This window comes from Pseudorca crassidens, chromosome 10, assembly GCF_039906515.1.
Source record: "Pseudorca crassidens isolate mPseCra1 chromosome 10, mPseCra1.hap1, whole genome shotgun sequence".
In the NCBI taxonomy this organism is placed as follows: domain Eukaryota; kingdom Metazoa; phylum Chordata; class Mammalia; order Artiodactyla; family Delphinidae; genus Pseudorca; species Pseudorca crassidens.
The window spans coordinates 55,387,627-55,406,008 of NC_090305.1; the positions used below are offsets into that span (position 1 = coordinate 55,387,627).

At 39.1% G+C, this 18,382-nt stretch overlaps 1 protein-coding gene across 27 annotated transcripts in view; it reads right to left on the reverse strand.

Annotated features, from left to right (window-relative positions):
• CLASP2 (cytoplasmic linker associated protein 2) overlaps window positions 1-574 on the reverse strand; it is a 189,798-nt gene extending 189,224 nt beyond the window's left edge. For 13 of the 27 annotated variants that reach the window (XM_067753653.1, XM_067753680.1, XM_067753644.1 and 10 more), the window contains exon 1: window positions 171-573. In XM_067753653.1, coding sequence (XP_067609754.1) covers window positions 171-365 — 195 coding nt within the window. In that variant the 5' untranslated portion in view covers window positions 366-573. Of the gene's footprint in view, window positions 1-170 lie in introns of all 27 variants that reach the window. The other 14 variants (XM_067753663.1, XM_067753659.1, XM_067753662.1 and 11 more) reach the window with 3 other exon arrangements.
• Window positions 575-18,382: the final 17,808 nt, after the last annotated feature.

Here is an 18,382-nt window from a genome sequence, read left to right on the forward strand (position 1 = left end):
CGGAGAGGCAGGCTCCCCGGTGGGGGATCGTCGGGGGACCCCGAGTTCGCGAGGCGGTTCCGAGGTGACCGACGCCCCCCCGAGGGCTCGCCCGGCCGGCCTCGTACATCCGTGATTAAAGGGCCGACGGGGGAGGGCGTGCCCGGCCAGGCCGCGCCGCTGCCGCTTACCCGGTAGTTGCTCGAACCCACCCAGCCGGTGAGAGCGTCGACCGTCTTGCCCAGACAGCCCAGGTCCTCCTCCAGGTCTGGGATGGCGCCGGGGACGCCGAGGTAGAGCAGCAGCTCCTGGCCGACCTGCAGGCGGCCGCCTACGTCCTTCTGCTGCACCTGGGCGCTGAAGTACTCCATGCAGCGGGGTTCCATGGCCGCGACCGCTCGCCCGCCCGTGAGGGACCAACTTTCGCCGAGCGCCGCCCAGCCGCCAGCGCGGGGCCCCACGGGAACGGGAGGGACGCGCTCGCGGGTTCGGCCGAGGCGCGGCTCGTGGGGCGCGGCGGGTGCAGCGTCAGGCGCGGATCGTCCCCCAAACTAGTCAAACTCGGCGCCCCCCGCGCCCCAACCCGCTTCAGAGGCCGCGGCCGCCGGCGACGTCAGCGCGCGCTTGACGTCAGCGCGACGCCGGCGGGCGAGCGCCCGCCCGCCTGTCCGGACTCTAGCTTCGCGGAGGAGGCGGGGGCGGAGGCGGAGGCAGGGGCGGGAACCGTTGGGGACAGTGGGACCCCTGCGGGGAATTGGGGTCGGACCGTGTTGGCACCCCCGGGAAGCCGACAGTTCTCTGCAACCCGCCATCTCAGCAGCCTGCCCTCGCCCTGTAAAATCGAGAACACTTCCAGGTTTTCCTCCACTTGAAACCAATACTTTGGAAAGTTTCTGGTACTTGGAATTCCACTTTCCCAGCCCCACTCCCGGGTTTTTGGGTTTGTTTTGTTGTTGTAGTGGTTGTTGTTGTTTTACTTTGTAAAATACACTTCCTTATTTAAAAAACAAAAAACAAACACCATGACTCCTGCTTCTGGTTGGGTCACCATGTGATGCTTTTTTTTTTTTTTAACTAAGGTTTAATTTGCAGAGTAAAATGCACAGATTTTAAGTGTTCAGTCCATGTGCTTTGGCAAATGTATTCACCAGTGTGAAGAGCTACCATCCTAAAGAAGTTGGAGCACATTTTCATCACCCTAGGAAGTTCGAGGAACATCCCAGTCAATAACCACTGCCTTGCCAAGCATTTCTAATCGGATTTCTATCACTGTAGCATAGGTTTCCCTGTTCTTTAATTTCATGTGACTTCATACAGTTTGTACTCTTATTGACTTGGGCTTCTTTCTTTCTTTAGCATACGTTTTAAGGCTGATCCAGTGCTGTTGGTGTGTCAGTAGTCCCTTTTTATTGCTGAGTAGTATTCCATATATGGAAGAACCACAGTTCGTGACCCAGTCACCTGTTTATAGACAGTTGAGTTGTTTCATTTTTCAGTTTTCCAGCTGTAACCAGCCATAACCATTAGTGTACAAGTCATTGTGCAGAGACAAGCTTTCATTTCTCTTGGGTAAATACCAAGGACTGGAATTACTAGGTCGTATGAGAAGTGTATGTTTAACTTTAGAAGAAACTGCCAAGCTGTTTTCCAAAGTGGCTGGACCATATGACACTCCCACCAGAAGTACTCGGAAGTTCCAGTTGTTCCACATCCTCCACAATATTTGGTATGGTTGGAGTAATTAGTTTTAGCCATTTTAGTGTGTGTAAACTGGTCTATAATACATTCTAAATGCACATTGGGACTTCTCTGGCAGTCCAGTGGTTAGGACTCCGCGCTTCCACTGCAGGAGGTGCTGGTTTGATCCTTAGGGAACTAAGATCCCGCATGCCCTGCGGTGTGGCCTAAAATAAATAAATAAATAAAAATTAAAAAAAATAAATGCACATTATGTTTAGCTTCCTGCCAATTATTTCCAGCCACAATTTAATAATTATTTTACGTATCTGTCTCCTCTATTACACAGAAAGCTCCAAGATCATTTGTGTTTTCCCTTGGATGGTGTTTGGCAAATAATGGGTGCTCAGTCAATTTAAGTTGAACAAGTGAATGAATGTAATGAAATGCTTGAGATGTTCACAGTAACAAAATAATAACAACAAAAACAATAATAATACACTCTCCAGATTCAAAGAAACCTCTCTTCTGTGTTTACTCTGAGGTTTTTTCTATATTTCTGTTTCTCTTTGTATTGTAATGTAAAGTTTCTTCCATCTTTAATTGACTGTAATCTCCCTGCAGTTAGGCCTCAATCAAGTAAACTGTAGTAACTGTTCCTTGAGTGTCTAAAGGTTCTGTTCATATGGGTTACAGAAGAATATAAAAAAAGGGTCCAATCCAAAGAAGTTTGTTTTCTAATTGCCAGGGACCAGGTGCAGTATGTGGTATAGGAAAAAAAAAAAATGTAGGAGGCTCTGGATTCTAGGTTCAGCCCTACCTGTCCCTGTGACCAAAAGTTACTGCTGCCCTAAGCCCTCTGTTGTCTCCATTCACCTTTCTGAACTTGTGTAACTCAAGGTCTTTAAGTTGATAACTAAATAGTCTTCACGTTATAAAATAATATTATGGCATTTGAGTAACGTTGGAAGTACCTATGAAATGTTTAGTAACACTGGTTACTATTACCTATGCATACCCTCTGTGTGTTTCATTAATTCAACGACAAATATCTTCTGAAAGCCCGTTATGTGCTACACACTGTGCCAGGGTCCACAGATACAAAGTTCATTTAGATCTGGTCTCTACCCACAACAAACCTAAGTACAGACAAGAAAATCAACATTCCCAGGATGCGAGGATGGGGTAAGCAGAAGGTATTTGGAAGCCTATATGAGAGGCCTCTTATCTAGATGGCACTGAGAATGGGGGTGGGAGAGGTTTCCTGGAGAGGTTTATGTATAAATTGAGTTTTGAGAACATATAGGAATTAGCTAATTAAAGAAGTGATTTTTTTCATATGCTCCAGCAATCCCACTCCTGGGCATATACCCAGACAAAACTATAATTAGAAAAGATACATGCACCCCTATGTACATAGCAGCACTATTTACAACAGCCAAGATGTGGAAACAACCTAAATGTCCATTGACGGATGAATGGATAAAGAAGATTTGGTACATATGTATATACAATGGAATATTATGCACCCATTAAAAAGAATGAAATAATGCCCTTTGCAGCAACATGGATGGACCTAGAGATGATCATACTAAGTAAAGTAAGCCAGAAAGAGAAAGAGAAAGACCACATGATATCACTTATATGTGGAATCTAAAATAAGACACAAATGAACATATCTATGAAACAAAAACAGACTTACAGATATAGAGAACAGACTTGTGGTTGCCAAGGGGGAGCGGAGGGTGGAGGAGGGAAGGACTGGGAGTTTGGAATTAGCAGATGGAAACTATTATATATAGAATGGATAAACAACAAGGTCCTACTGTAATAGCACATGATTCAACATTCTGTGATATTCAACATTCTGTGATAACCCATAATGGAAAAGAATATGAAAAAGAATATATATATGTATAACTGAGTCACTTTGCTATATAGCAGAAATTAAACACAAGATTGTAAATCAACTATACTTCAATAAAATTTTTTAAAGTGTTTTTTTGAGGAATAACATGTTTATCTACAAGATGTAGTCTTGACTATTTAAATTTAACATTGTTATTATCATTACATACCTACTACAAAATCTACTTATTTCTCTATAGCACTGTTGTCTGTCCTCAGTTAAATATCGTTAGAACAGAAAGTTCTCAAGCCTTCTAGTTCACGGCACTTTAGTATCAGTGATTTTTCACAGAACCTTAGACCAAAAGAAACACCTAAGAAATACATCTACTGAATAGTAAGAGCCAAACAATAAGTATTCACATCCTAACATCTTAGTAGGCATTTGGAAAAAAAGTGCATTTTCATTTCGTTCTTAAATAAGCACACTTACTTATGAGATATCTGCACCTGTTGGTACACTGCACAATTTCTCAAACCTGGGAATCAGACTGGACACTGCCTGTGGTACATTGCTTCTCATGTAGCACGGGCTTTTTATCATAGCAACCACAGAAAACACAGCCTTGCAAAAATGGCATCAATGAAAGAAATGTACCACAATCTAATGTTGAAACTTCTAACTCCTTGGAGTTAGTAGTTCACTCCATGACGGACAGATGCCAAATATCACCGTTTCCTTTTAAAATTCAAGCTATCCTGGAAGGCTCTTGTTGAGTTTATGGCAGCACCCTGGGGTACTTGAGCACACAATTTAGGAATCTTGGCAGACAGATATCTGACGATGCCCAAGTTATCAGAGAGACCAAGAGAACAGGAAATGAAAATAGCAGCTCATGAAGGAAGAAAGCGTGGGTCCAATGAGAACTGGGCTTCACAAACGCCATTGCCTGAAGAGCTCAGCTTGACACATGTTAGGTCTTTTAATCCTCCAAGCAACCCTATGTGGAAGGTATTACATCCCCATTTTAAAGATGAGAAAACTAAGGCTCAGAGATTAAGTCTCCAGCCTCACTCATGATTTCAGATTCATGATTTAAACACAGGATGTCTGGCTTCTCCCAAATAGATAATTTTAAAGAAAAGAAAACAAACAAACAGAAAAGTTTGGAATTTACTACCAAAATAATAACACTCCTTGTATCAATATAACACAGTCTTTCTTTGAATATCCATACAGTATTTCCACCGAGAACTTGCTTTTCTCTGAACTGCTGTTAAAAAGAGAAGAGCAAGCAGGCACAGAAAATGGGTAGAAATATTAGGGGAAAAAACAGCATAAGAAACATCTACACTCTTTCGTAATCAGTCACTGAATGTATCTGGGAGCACAAGTCTATTTTTAACTGGCAGCTAGACTGAAATAGATCATTTAAATACAGGAGACCGACTTCCTGACCTATTTGTTCATTATTTATGATAATAGTGGAAACTTTGAGTCGACTTTCTTCTGACACTGGACTTTACTTTCCACATGGAGACTGACAGACAAATCACGACACTGCTAGTTTGAAACCATACTTCCAATAAATACCCATCAAGAAGGGCATTGTGTTAGGTACTACAGTGGCAGTGGGGGCATTGGGTGGCTCACCAAAGATAGATCACAATCTCTCCCAAAGGTTAAGAGGATTATGTACACGAGTGTTCAGAGCAGCTTTATTCATAATAGCCCAAACTGGAAACATCCCAAACATCCACCAACTGGAAAATAGATGACTGTGGTATATAGCCATACAATGGAATTCTACAAGGCAATAAAAAACAAATTACTGATACACTCAACAATGAGGATGAATCTCAAAAACACCATGTTGGGCACAAGAAATCAGACCCAAAAGAATATATACTCTGTGATTCTGTTTACGTAAAGTTCTAATACAGGGAAAACTTATTGATGGTGATAAAAATTAGAAGAGGTATTATCACAAAGAATGGGAGTCGGTGGGTATTGACTAGGAAATTGACTAGGGCCTGAGAGAACTTTCTGCAGTGATGGACATGTTCTATATCTTGACCTGAGTAGTGATCATTGCAGTATATGCATAGGTATCAATTCAACAAGTTGTGCACTTAAGACTAGTACATGGTGTGTTTATTATATGTATGTTAAAACTAATAAAAAGTAGGGGAAAAAAGTTAAGGCTAAAGAATTAAAAGGAAAATAAGGGATAAAAGAGTTATAGTCTATTGCAGGACTATCCAATAGAAATATAATACATATGTGACCATAAAATATTAATATATGTAATTAATTTTTTTCTAGTAGCCACAGTTTGAAAAGTAAAAAGAAATAAGTGAAGTTATGTTTAGTAATATATAGATTATATGTTATTTAATGATGTTTTAAAACAAGATTGAATAAAGTTATAGCTGATGGGTTCTTACATTGTATATTTAATAATTTTATTTATTATATTTAATATTTTATTAATATTCAAATGTTATTTAGAACTGTGATCAAAATGAAAATTGTTATTAAAATGTTTTATATATTAGACATTGCAGGTCTATTGAAAATAGCACCAATTTAGAATTAGAAAACTCAAGTTCTGATATTACTAGCTGTGTAAACTTAAGTTATCTGTTAACTTCTCTGAGTTCCAGTGTTTCAGTCAAAATAAAGGAAATTAGGGGGAATTCCCTGGTGGCCCAGTGGTTAGGACTCGGTGCTTTCATTGCCAGGGCTCGGGTTCAATCCCTGGTCAGGGAACTAAGATCCCGCAAGCCACGTGCTGCAGTCATAAATAAATAAATAAAGGAAATCAGTAATGACTGTAGGGCGAGAGGCTCCTACGTAAGTCTCACATATGTCTTGTTGGGTATGCCAAGAAAGCAAGGCCTTAACTGTTACCAACCAGGGTTCTTGGCCTTCCTTAATCAACAGAAATTGATAAGAGGCCATACAAGAAATCAGGCAAGGCTTTATTGGGGCCCCTGCTGCAGCATGGGGGAGCAAAAACAAATAAGAGGTGCCCTTGCTCACTCCTCCAGGGGGGCGAGCAGGTTCCTTATATGGGGTGAGGGTAGGGGTATGTCATGGATTGGGCTGGAGTGTTGGCTTAGGTGGTCTGCCCACCCCTTTGGTGGTGTTGTGTGCAGGGGGCATGTGCAGTACCCTGCTTTTGCTCCCGACACACTGTTTTTGCTCTTGGCTCTTCAGAAGTGGCAGTTGCGTTTTTTGGTCTTATTGTATCTTATTGTCTATAATTTGCCCCAGTTGCACATGGGCACAGTTATTTTTAGTCCCTCACAGTTTCTCTGTATTTTGTTGCTCAAGGAGATATTTGTCCAGGTGTAAGCACTGCAGTAAAGGGTCCCAGGTCCCAGGTCCCAGGTCCCAGCTTGTCTTGTGGCCTCTCTTTACCTGGTATGTTTTCAGTGAGCAACCTTGAGGGATGAAATAATGTCTCCCTCCAAGACAAAAAACAGGTTTACTTAGTGCTTACTCTAAAATGGAGGATTCTCCAGCTTCTGTTTCTCTCCTGGAACACAACCCCATGAAATTTGGGAGGCAAAGGGAACCGTTGCAAACCTGAAGCTTGCACTGAGTATTTTGCCATGAGTAGAAAAGGCCTTTGTCTCTGACCCAGAAGTCTTGCATCTTCTGTTAGCATCTATGAAACAGCAAAAGGCCAAGTTATTAGCTTGTAAGTAAGGTAAAACCAAGGGCCATCACCCACCACAAAGACTTTTTTTTCATTTTTTGGTAAAAATCAAATGAAATCCATTGAGAAGTGGATACAAAAAGAAAACATATGAAAAAGAATATATATATGTATAACTGAATCACTTTGCTGTACGGCAGAAATTAACACAACATTGTAAATCAACTACAGTAAAAATTTTTTAAAAAAAGATTCCATCAATGTAGTAAATATTTGAAAAACAACATTAGGTGGCATACAGTTAACCCCTAGACAAATGAAACACAAGTATTAAGGAAGTCCAGCTAAAAAGATCAGACAAAACTTCACAGGTTGCTCTGGAAATTAATGATGAAATAGACCTACCTGTCCCAGCAATATTTGTTGTAAAATTATTTCTATGAGTAAATATTTTCTCATACATTTCCAATATAAGAAAGTCAAAAGTGGATTCCCAATGAGCAGAATGCTTTGTTGAAGAAAGGGGCTAAGAGTTAAAATGGGGATAAGTTTCAAGATGAATTGAGAGTTACAGAGTTTCCATCACCCTGCCTATTAGGAAGGCTCTACCCAACTGTACCACCAATGGCTTCAATTCTCCTAACTTCCCACTATGACCCTGGGGTACAGAAGGACTTATTTATGTAATACTTCAAATGGGAAATACCTTTGGTTTTCCTACCATTTTTAAGAATTTGAGTTAAGTTCTCTAAGGGATAACTCAAATCCAGAAGGAACTTAAATGCTTCTTGGGGAGAAGAATTTAACTCCAAACTTTCAACTCCAAAAATATATATGTTACGATGGTAAATGTGGGAATAGTCATAAATGTGTATGGTCCAAGGTGGGAAATACTATTCTCACATGGCAGATTTAAGAGACACTTTTTTAGATAGGAGCAAATGAGGTGAGTGGGAGTATGGATGTGATTTCAGCAAGGAGAAGCAGAGAAGGGATCACAGGGGCAAGAAGGAATCTGGATGTAGAGGCAGGAAATGCCAGGCTGAGCTCAGCAATCATGGCCGGGCCAGTTTGGCTGGTTCCTGGGACCTATATGGAGGAGTTCTTGTCAGAATTTTTAAGCCCTAAAAAGGTTTTGTCACATACATTCAGTAAGGAAAATAAACAATATCCCACTCTTTCATGGCAGCCAATCTTATTTTCATAAAAGCCTGGAAAAATGTAAAATTTTATGTGTAGTGAATGATAGGAAATTTTGGTGGTTTGATATTATCAGGGTGTTCAGTGATGTTTTCCCATCCAATATGTCAAATGTGAGTTAGCCTGTGGTAAGAAAGCCCTGAAAATATCACTGGGAGACATTGCATTAATGTGAGACTTCTTGCCCAGTCCACAAGGATACACCCAGCCATTATTTTCAAAAATAAATTTCCCACCTTATAAAATTGTTTTTAATTTTTTTGTGTGATAAAGAAAGAAGATCTACTAACTCCCATAAAATCAATTCCTGCCCAGTTGCTTCTGACGGGATATTTTGTTACAAGTGGCACTATTTCATTTCATTTAGCAGTGAATTTTCTAAGAAAAAAAGCACCAAAAAGTTTCTGTTCTGAAACTCTGGTTTCTGCCTGATTGTCTTTACTAGTTATTACTAGTTATTAATTACTGAATAACAAATTACCTCAATTTAATGGTTGAAAACAACAATATATATTCATAATCTCACAGATTCTGGTGGCCAGGAATTTGAGAGCAGCTTAGCTGGATGTCTTTGCTCAGGCTCTTTCAGGAACCTGCATTTAAGATGTCAGCCAGGGCTGCTGTCATCTGAAGGCTTGACAGGGTTGGAGAATCTTCCTTCTAGGTGGCTCATGTCCATAGTTGTGGGCAGGAGGCCTCAGCTCCTCACTGCATTAATTTCTCCATGGGGCTGCTTGATTGTCTTCATGACATGGCAGCAGAATTTTTCCAAAGTCAGAGATCCAAGACAACGGAGAAAGTGACAATGTCTTTTATGGCCTCATCTCAGAAGTCACACGCCATCATTTCTCCAATAGTCTTATTATTTACAGAGATGTGGGAGGGGACAATACGAGGGCATGAAAACTGAAGGCAAGAATAGGGATTATTCTGGAAGCTGATACCACACTATCTTTAATTGTAATACTTTTAAAATATTGATAATTGTATTTTCAAATGGGAACAGGAATCAATAGTGAAAAGGAGTAAGTTTTAATAGTAAGTTTGAAACAGTGAGAACAGGAGAAATTCAGAAAAACCTGAAATTATCGAAGTTACTGACAGCTCACAACTACCCAAATTTCCCTGTGCTTATTTTGACAGTGATGTATTCCAATCATCATTTTAACAAGCCAAAATCCATCTAAAATGTAGATAGATATAATCAGATGTTTAATACAAATTTCTATTATTGTGGATGCGTGAATGAGACTAAAGGTTTGTATATGGTTTTTGAGAAAACTGAGTATTAATTGCCTGGAACCATTCATTATATTTGAAGTGACATTTAAAAATCAAACTTGCAAACTTTTTTTAACCATAAAGAAAGAAGCCCTGGCTACAGCATTACAATAAAATTCACACATCAATTAAAAATTTCATAAAGCTCCCAGACTTTTTAATTACCTTGGAAACTGATGTTTATTTAAAAAATATGAAAAATTAGTGACATGCTACATGGTAGATATTTCCAAATCTGTTTAGGTCAAAAGAGGTTGCCAATCTGGAGAATGTGTTCTTGTAAAAATAGCACAGTTAATAAACACACCTGAGTATGATTTTTTTAGTCATATGTAATCCAGTTCTTTTTCCTATAGTTGAGTGAATGCACGGTTGTTATTAATTAGGAAATTGTTTACTATATTTGTAATGGTGATGTCTGTGAAGATGTGTGTTGATAAAATAACTGATGAAAATATTTTCAACCAAATACCACACAGCATTTTCTGGAAATAAAGGTATGGGAATATGCAGAGATGAAGCCAAATATATTATGGACGGAACTCCAGAAGTGGTAACCCACATCAAGTCTCCTGCTACAAGAACACGTTTTTGCAAATAATCTGTTTTTGTATTTTTTCAAGGGCTAGTAAAGAAGTAAACGTTGCTTTAAAAAAAATAGTGGTTTGATCATTTCTTCTTTTATTTTTATTTATTTTATTTTTTTTTTGCGGTACGTGGACCTCTCACTATTGTGGCCTCTCCCATTGTGGAGCACAGGCTCCGGACGCGCAGGCTCAGAGGCCATGGCTCACGGGCCCAGCCGCTCCGCGGCACGAGGGATCTTCCCGGACTGCGGCACGAACTCCCTAGAAGTGGAGCGTGTGATCATTTGACCCCTGGAAACAGCCACAGATGAAGCCAGCTGCAACCCTGGACTTTAACCTTACTAAACTATAAATTCCCTTCTCGGCTTCAGCTGCTTTGAGTTGATTTTCTTTTCTTTTTTTTTTTAACATCTTTACTGGAGTATAATTGCTTTACAATGTTGTGTTAGTTTCTGCTGTATAACAAAGTGAATCAGCTATACATATATCTCCATATCTCCTCCCTCTTGTGTCTCCCTCCCACCCTCCCTATCACACCCTTCTAGGTGGTCACAAAGCACCAAGATGATCTCCCTGTGCTATGCAGCTGCTTCCCACTAGCTACTTATCTTACATTTGATAGTGTATATACGTCAGTGCTACTCTCTCATTTCGTCCCAACTTACCCTTCCCTCTCCCTGTATCCTCAAGTCCTCTATGTCTGTGTCTTTATTCCTGTCGTGCCCCTAGGTTCATCAGAACCATTTTTTTTAGATTCCATATATATGTGTTAGCATACGGTATTTGTTTTTCTCTTTCTGACTTACTTCACTCTGTATGACAGACTCTAGGCCCATTCACCTCACTACAAATAACTCAATTTTGTTTCTTTTTATGGCTGAGTAATATTCCATTGTATATATGTTCAACATCTTCTTCATTCATCCGTCGATGGACACTTAGGTTGCTTCCATGTCCTGGCTATTATAAGTGGTACTGCAATGAACATTGTGGTACATGACTCTTTTTGAATTATGGTTTTCTCAGGATATATGCCCAGTAGTGAGATTGCTGGGTCATATGGTAGTTCTAATTTTAGTTTTTTAAGGAACCTCCATACTGTTCTCCATTGTGGCTCTATCAATTTACTTTCCCACCAACAGTGCAAGAGGGTTCCCTTTTCTCCTCACCCTCTCCAGCATTTATTGTTTGTAAAATTTTTATGATGGCCATTCTGACTGGTACAAGGTGATACCTCATTGCAGTTTTGATTTGCATTTCTCTAATGATTAGTGATGTTGAGCATCTTTTCATGTGTTTGTTGGCAATCTGTATATCTTCTTCGGAGAAATTTCTATTTAGGTCTTCTGCCCATTTTTGGATTGGGTTGTGATTTTTTTTTTATATTGAGCTGCATGAGCTGCTTGTATATTTTGGAAATTAATCCTTTGTCAGTTGCTTCATTTGCAAATATTTTCTCCCATTCGGAGGGTTGTCTTTTTGTCCTGTTTATGGTTTCCTTTGCTGTGCAAAAGCTTTGAAGTTTCATTAGGTCCGATTTGTTTATTTTTGTTTTTATTTCCATTTCTGTAGGAGGTGGGTCAAAAAGGATCTTGCTGCGATTTATGTCATAGAGTGTTCTGCCTATGTTTTCCTCTAAGAGTTTGATAGTGTCTGGCCTTACATTTAGGTCTTTTTTTTTTTTTTTTTTTTTTTTGATACGCGGGCCTCTCACTGTTGTGGCCTCTCCCGTTGCCGAGCACAGGCTCCGGACGCACAGGCTCAGCAGCCATGGCTCACGGGCCCAGCTGCTCCGCGGCATGTGGGATCTTCCCAGACCGGGGCACGAACCCATGTCCCCTGCATCGGCAGGCGGACTCTCAACCACTGCGCCACCAGGGAAGCCCTACATTTAGGTCTTTAATCCATTTTGAGTTTATTTTTGTGTATGGTGTTAGGGAGTGTTCTAATTTCATTCTTTTATATGTAGCTGTCCAGTTTTCCCAGCACCACTTATTAAAGAGGTTTTCTTTTCTCCATTGTATACTCTTGCCTCCTTTATCAAAGATAAGGTAACCATATCACCTTATCTTTGTGTGCATGGGTTTATCTCTGAGCTTTCTATCCTGTTCTATTGATCTATAGTTCTGTTTTTGTGCCAATGCCATAATGTCTTGATTACTGTAGCTTTGTAGTATAGTCTAAAGTCAGGGAGCCTGATTCTTCCAGCTCCACTGTTTTTTCTCAAGATTGCTTTGGCTATTCGGGGTCTTTGTGTTTCCATACAAATTGTGAAAATTTTTGTTCTAGTTCTGTGAAAAATGCCATTGGTAGTGTCATAGGGATTGCATTGAATCTGTAGGCTGCTTTGGGTAGTATAGTCATTTTCACAGTGTTGAATCTTCCAATCCAAGAACATGCTATATCTTTCCATCTGTTTGTATCATCTTTAATTTCTTTCATCAGTGTCTAATAGTTTTCTGCATACAGGTCTTTTGTCACCTTAGGTAGGTCTATTCCTAGGTATTTTATTCTTTTTGTTGCAGTGGTAAATGGGAGTGTTACCTTAGTTTCCCTTTCATATTTTTCATCATTAGTGTATAGGAATGCAAGAGATTTCTGTGCATTAATTTTGTATCCTGCTACTCTACCAAATTCATTGATTAGCTCTAGTAGTTTTCTGGTAGCATCTTTAGGATTCTCTACGTATAGTATCATGTCATATGCAAACAGTGCCAGTTTTACTTCTTCTTTTCTGATTTGGATTCCTTTTATTTCTTTTTCTTCTCTGATTGCTGTGGATAAAACTTCCAAAACTATGTTGAATAATAGTGGTGAGAGTGGGGAACCTTGCCTTGTTCCTGATCTGAGAGGAAATGGTTTCAGTTTTTCACCATTGAGAACGATGTTGGTTGTGGGTTTGTCATATATGGCCCCTATTATGTTGAGGTAGGTTCCCCCTATGCCTACTTTCTGGAGAGTTTTTATCATAAATGGGCGTTGAATTTTGTCAAAAGATTTTTCTGCATCTATTGAGATGATCGTATGGTTTTTATCATTCAATTTGTTAATATGGTGTATCACATTGATTGATTTGCGTATACTGAAGAATCTTTGTATTCCTGGGATAAACCCTCCTTGATCATGGTGTATGATCCTTTTAATGTGCTGTTGGATTCTGTGTGCTAGTATTTTGTTGAGGACTTTTGCATCTTGTTCATCAGTGATATTGGCCTGTAGTTTTCTTTTTTTGTGACATCTTTCTCTGCTTTTGGTATCAAGGTGATGGTGGCCTCATAGAATGAGTTTGAGAGTGTTCCTCCCTCTGCTATATTTTGGAAGAGTTTGAGAAAGATAGGTGTTAGTTCTTCTCTAAATGTTTGATAGGATTTGCCTGTGAAGCCATCTGGTCCTTGGCTTTTGTCTGTTGGAAGATTTCTAATCACAGTTTCAATTTCAGTGTTTGTGATTGGTCGGTTTATACTTTCTATTTCTTCCTGGTTCAGTCCCTGAAGGTTGTGCTTTTCTAAGAATTTGTCCATTTCTTCCAGGTTGTCCATCTTATTGGCATATAGTTGCTTGTAGTAATTTCTCATGATCCTTTGTATTTCTGCAGTGTTGGTTGTTACTTCTCCTTTTTCATTTCTAATCCTGTCAATTTGAGTCTTCTCACTTTTTTCCTTGATGAGTCTGGCTAATGGTTTATCAATTTTGTTTATCTTCTCAAAGAACCAGCCTTTAGTTTTATTGATCTTTGCTATTGTTTTCTTTGTTTCTATATCATTTATTTCTGCTCTCATCTTTATGATTTTTTTCCTTCTACTAACTTTGGATTTTGTTTGTTCTTCTTTCTCTAGTTCCTTTAGGTGTAAGGTTAGATTGTTTATTTTAGATTTTTCTTGTTTCTTGAGGTAGGCTTGTATTGCTATAAACTTCCCTCTTAGAACTGCTTTTGCTGCATCCCATAGGTTTTGGGTCGTGGTGTTTTCATTGTCATTTGTTTCTAGGTATTTTTAAATTTCCTCATTGATTTCTTCAGTGATCCCTTGGTTATTTAATAGCATATTGTTTCGCCTACATGTGTTTGTATTTTTTACAGCTTTTCCTCCTGTAATTGATATCTAGTCTCATAGCATTGTTGTCAGAAAAGATACTTGATACCATTTCAATTTTCTTAAATTTACCAAGGCTTGATTTGTGACCCAAGATATGATCTATCCTGGAGAATGTTCCATGAGCACTTGAGAAGAAAGTGTATTCTGTCCTTTTTAGATGGAGTGTCCTATAAATATCAATTAAGTCCATCTTGGTTAATGTGTCATTTAAAGCTTGTGTTTACTTATTTATTTTCTTTTTGGATGACCTGTCCATTGGTGAAAATGGGGTGTTAAAGTCCCCTACTATTATTGTGTTACTGTTGATTTCCCCTTTTATGGCTGTTAGCATTTGCCTTATGTATTGAGGTGCTCCTATGTTGGGTGCATAAATATTTACCATTGGTATATCTTCTTCTTTGATTGATCCCTCAATCATTATGTAGTGCCCTTCTTTGTTTCTTGTAATAGTCTTTATTTTAAAGTCTATTTAGTCTGATATGGGAATTGCTACTCCAGCTTTCTTTCAATTTCCATTTGCATGGAATACCTTTTTCCATCACCTCACTTTCAGTGTGTATGTGTCCCTAGGTCTGAAGTGGGTCTCTTGTAGGCAGCATGTATACAGGTCTTGTTTTTGTATCCATTCAGCCAGTCTATGTCTTTTGGTTGGGGCATGTAATCCATTTACCTTTAAGGTAATTATTGATATGTATGCTCCTATTACCATTTTCTTAATTGTTTTGGGTTTGTTATTGTAGGTCTTTTCCTTCTCTTGTGTTTCCTGCCTAGAGAGGTTCCTTTAGCATTTGTTGTAAAGCTGGTTTCATGGTGCTGAATTCTCTTAACTTTTGCTTTTCTGTAATGGTTTAATTTCTCCATCGAATATGAATGAGATCCTTGCTGGGTAAAGTAATCTTGCTTGTAGGTTTTTCCCTTTCATCACTTTAAATATGTCCTGCCACTCCCTTCTGGCTTGCAGAGTTTCTGCTGAAAGATCAGCTGTTAACCTTATGGGGATTCCCTTGTATGTTATTTGTTGCTTTTCCCTTGCTGCTTTTAATATTTTTTCTTTGTATTTAATTTTTGATAGTTTGATTAATATGTATCTCAGCGTGTTTCTCTTTGTCTTTATCCTGTATGGGACTCTCTGTGCTTCCTGGACTTGATTGACTATTTCCTTTCCTATGTTAGGGAATTTTCAACTATAATCTCCTCAAATATTTTCTCAGACCGTTTTTTTTCTCTTCTTCTTCTGGGACCCCTATAATTGCATGTTGGTGCATTTAATGGTGTCCCAGGGGTCTCTGAGACTGGCCTCAATTCTTTTCATTCTTTTTTCTTTATTCTACTCCCTGGCAGTTATTTCCACCATTTTATCTTCCAGCTCACTTATCTGTTCTTCTGCCTCAGTTATTCTGCTATTGTTTCCTTCTAGACTATTTTTAACTTCAGTTATTGTGTTGTTCATCACTGTTTGTTTGCTCTTTAGTTCTTCTAGATCCTTGTTAAATGTTTCTTGTATTTTCTCCATTCTGTTTCCAAGATTTGGGATCATTTTTACTCTCATTAGTCTGAATTCTTTTTCAGGTAAGTTGCCTATTTTGTCTTCATTTATTTGGTCTTGTAGGGTTTTACCTTGCTCCTTCGTCTGTAATACATTTTTTTGTTGTTTCACTTTTTTTTTTTTTTTTTTTTTTTTTTTGATGTGTAGGGCTGTATTCCTGTCTTACTGGTTGCTTGGCCTGAGACTGCCAGCACTGGAGTTTGCAGGCAGTTGGATAGAGCCGGGTCTTGGTGCTGAGATGAGGACCTCTGGGAGGCCTCACTCTGATTAATATTCCCTGGGGTCTGAGGTTCTCTGTTAGTGCAGCAGTTTGGACTTGGAGTTCCCACCACAGGAGCTTGGACCCAACCTCCAGCCTGGGAACTAAGATCCCGCAAGCTGGTCACTGGGGGTTCCTCCCATCCCCTTAGGTGTCCATCATCCCCCACTGGTGCCTGGTAGGTGCCCTAGTTGTGCCTGAGTTGATTTTCTATTGCTTGCAACCATAAAAATCCTACAGCATGTCAGCATGAAGACATATTTATTAAAATTTTAATCAACAGGAGTCTGAAAATGTACTATTCTACCTCTTTGTCAGTATTCAGTGCATCTCTACTTAATGGTTATCCCACATAGCTCTTAAAGCAGGTACAAAAAGTATATCCATACATTTAACTGTCTGGATTCGAGAAATATTGTGACGTCAGCAGCAAAAAGAAATTGCCTAGTATGAGCTGTCAGGTCTCTGTTATTCAGTCTAATTATCCAAAATTGATGCAGTAGCTCTCATCAACTAACCAAGGACCAAGTAGGAAAAATCCTTTGAAAACTTTCCTGATAGCAAGAAGTGTGAAATGTTTCTTCAGTTAAAATAAGCATGGTCATGTTACGGATTAGAATATAAAGTTGACATAAAACTTTAAGAGCCTGGAATTCAAAGACATTTCTTACTTGTGCCTGGTTGCTTTATTTTATATATCCCAGGGCACATGTTCATTTTCCTGAATATTTAGGAAAGGTATTTCTGTACAAAACTTAGCAAGGTCTCACAATGGAAATAGAGACCCATTAAAATTTTTTTAAAAAATACAGAGATGTGACCAGAGCTACTAACAGCAATAAGTAAGGTGGTCTGGAAAAAGAGGAGGTTAGAGATAAGACCCCTTAGGGGTTCAGTGCAATTGTCTAGACAAGGAATAATGACAGTCTCAGGAAAGATAAATGAGTTTCTGCTTTGGTTTCCACCTGACCCACGCAAAGCACCAACCATAAAAGGGAAAGTACATACTAAATACTAAACAGTCAACATGTATAAAGTGCTTCATTTAGCAAACTCCCAGACAACATTCATCAAGAGTCAGACACTATTCTAAGCGCTTTACAAATATTAGCTCATTTAGTTCTCATTACAAATTTATGACGTAGATCCTATTAGTATCCCCATTGTACAGATGGGGATACAGAGGCAAAGAGAGATTAAGTAACTTGCTCGTGTTTACCCAGCTAATAAATAGCAAAGCCAAAATTTGAATCCAGATAATCTGACCCCAAATCCCTTAGTCTTAACTGCAGTGCTATGCTCATTTTGGGAGGGAAACATAATTTGAGAGTTAATCCTCAAGATATACTATTTAAGGCATTATTTTGAGAGTGAAATTGTAAACAAGTGAGCAAAGAGATGATATATAGCTCTGAATCATTCAGAACTCATAGATGGATTTGTGGAAGAGAATTCGACCCATGTGCAAAAAAATTGGTAAGCACAGCAAAACATTTTTTTTTTTAGCAAAACATTCTTTGAGGTTTTAATATTAGCTCCACCTTGTCGATGCTTAGGCAAAAATAAATAAATAAAATGAAAATGTAAGAACATGTGTTTATCAAGGCAAACTTCAGTTAAACGTTTGCAAAATATCTCTAGAAATCTATATCGTGGTTGGAAAAATACGGATACATTTTTCGAGTTTTGCTTTGGCATTTAGGGAGAGGTGAAGTGAAAGGTATTTTAGTTGTTTTTCTACATGTGGCAGGAGTGAGAATTCTGAGGTTTCCAGAGAACAAAAGACAGCTTGGTTAATGAAAGACCACATAGCTAATGAATATTTATGAATGGGGGAAGGAAATTTACAAATCACAATATATCCTCACTTCCACCCCTACCTCTCCCCCACCCATTTCAAGCTATGGAAGCAGAAAGAGAACAGGATGTCTGTTTCTCACTTGGTAGTTTCAAAATCCTTAAGGAATGAAAATGGCTCAAAATAAAGACAATGTTTGGGAGGGAAAAAAAATGTAATAATGTAAGAGCCAACTCCTCTCTTCTTACTAAATATGATTTTACAAGTAGAGGGGAAAGGAGAGAGGGAAGGGATACAGGGAAATGATGGAAGTTTAAACAGAGATGAGACCTTGCACCTTGCTCGCCCCTGGGCAGATCCTGGAGACCCACTTCTCAGACCCACAATGTTCCAGTGTAGCATGGGAGGAGCAGAAAGAACAGTGGGCCCTAAAGGTGTCTTGAGG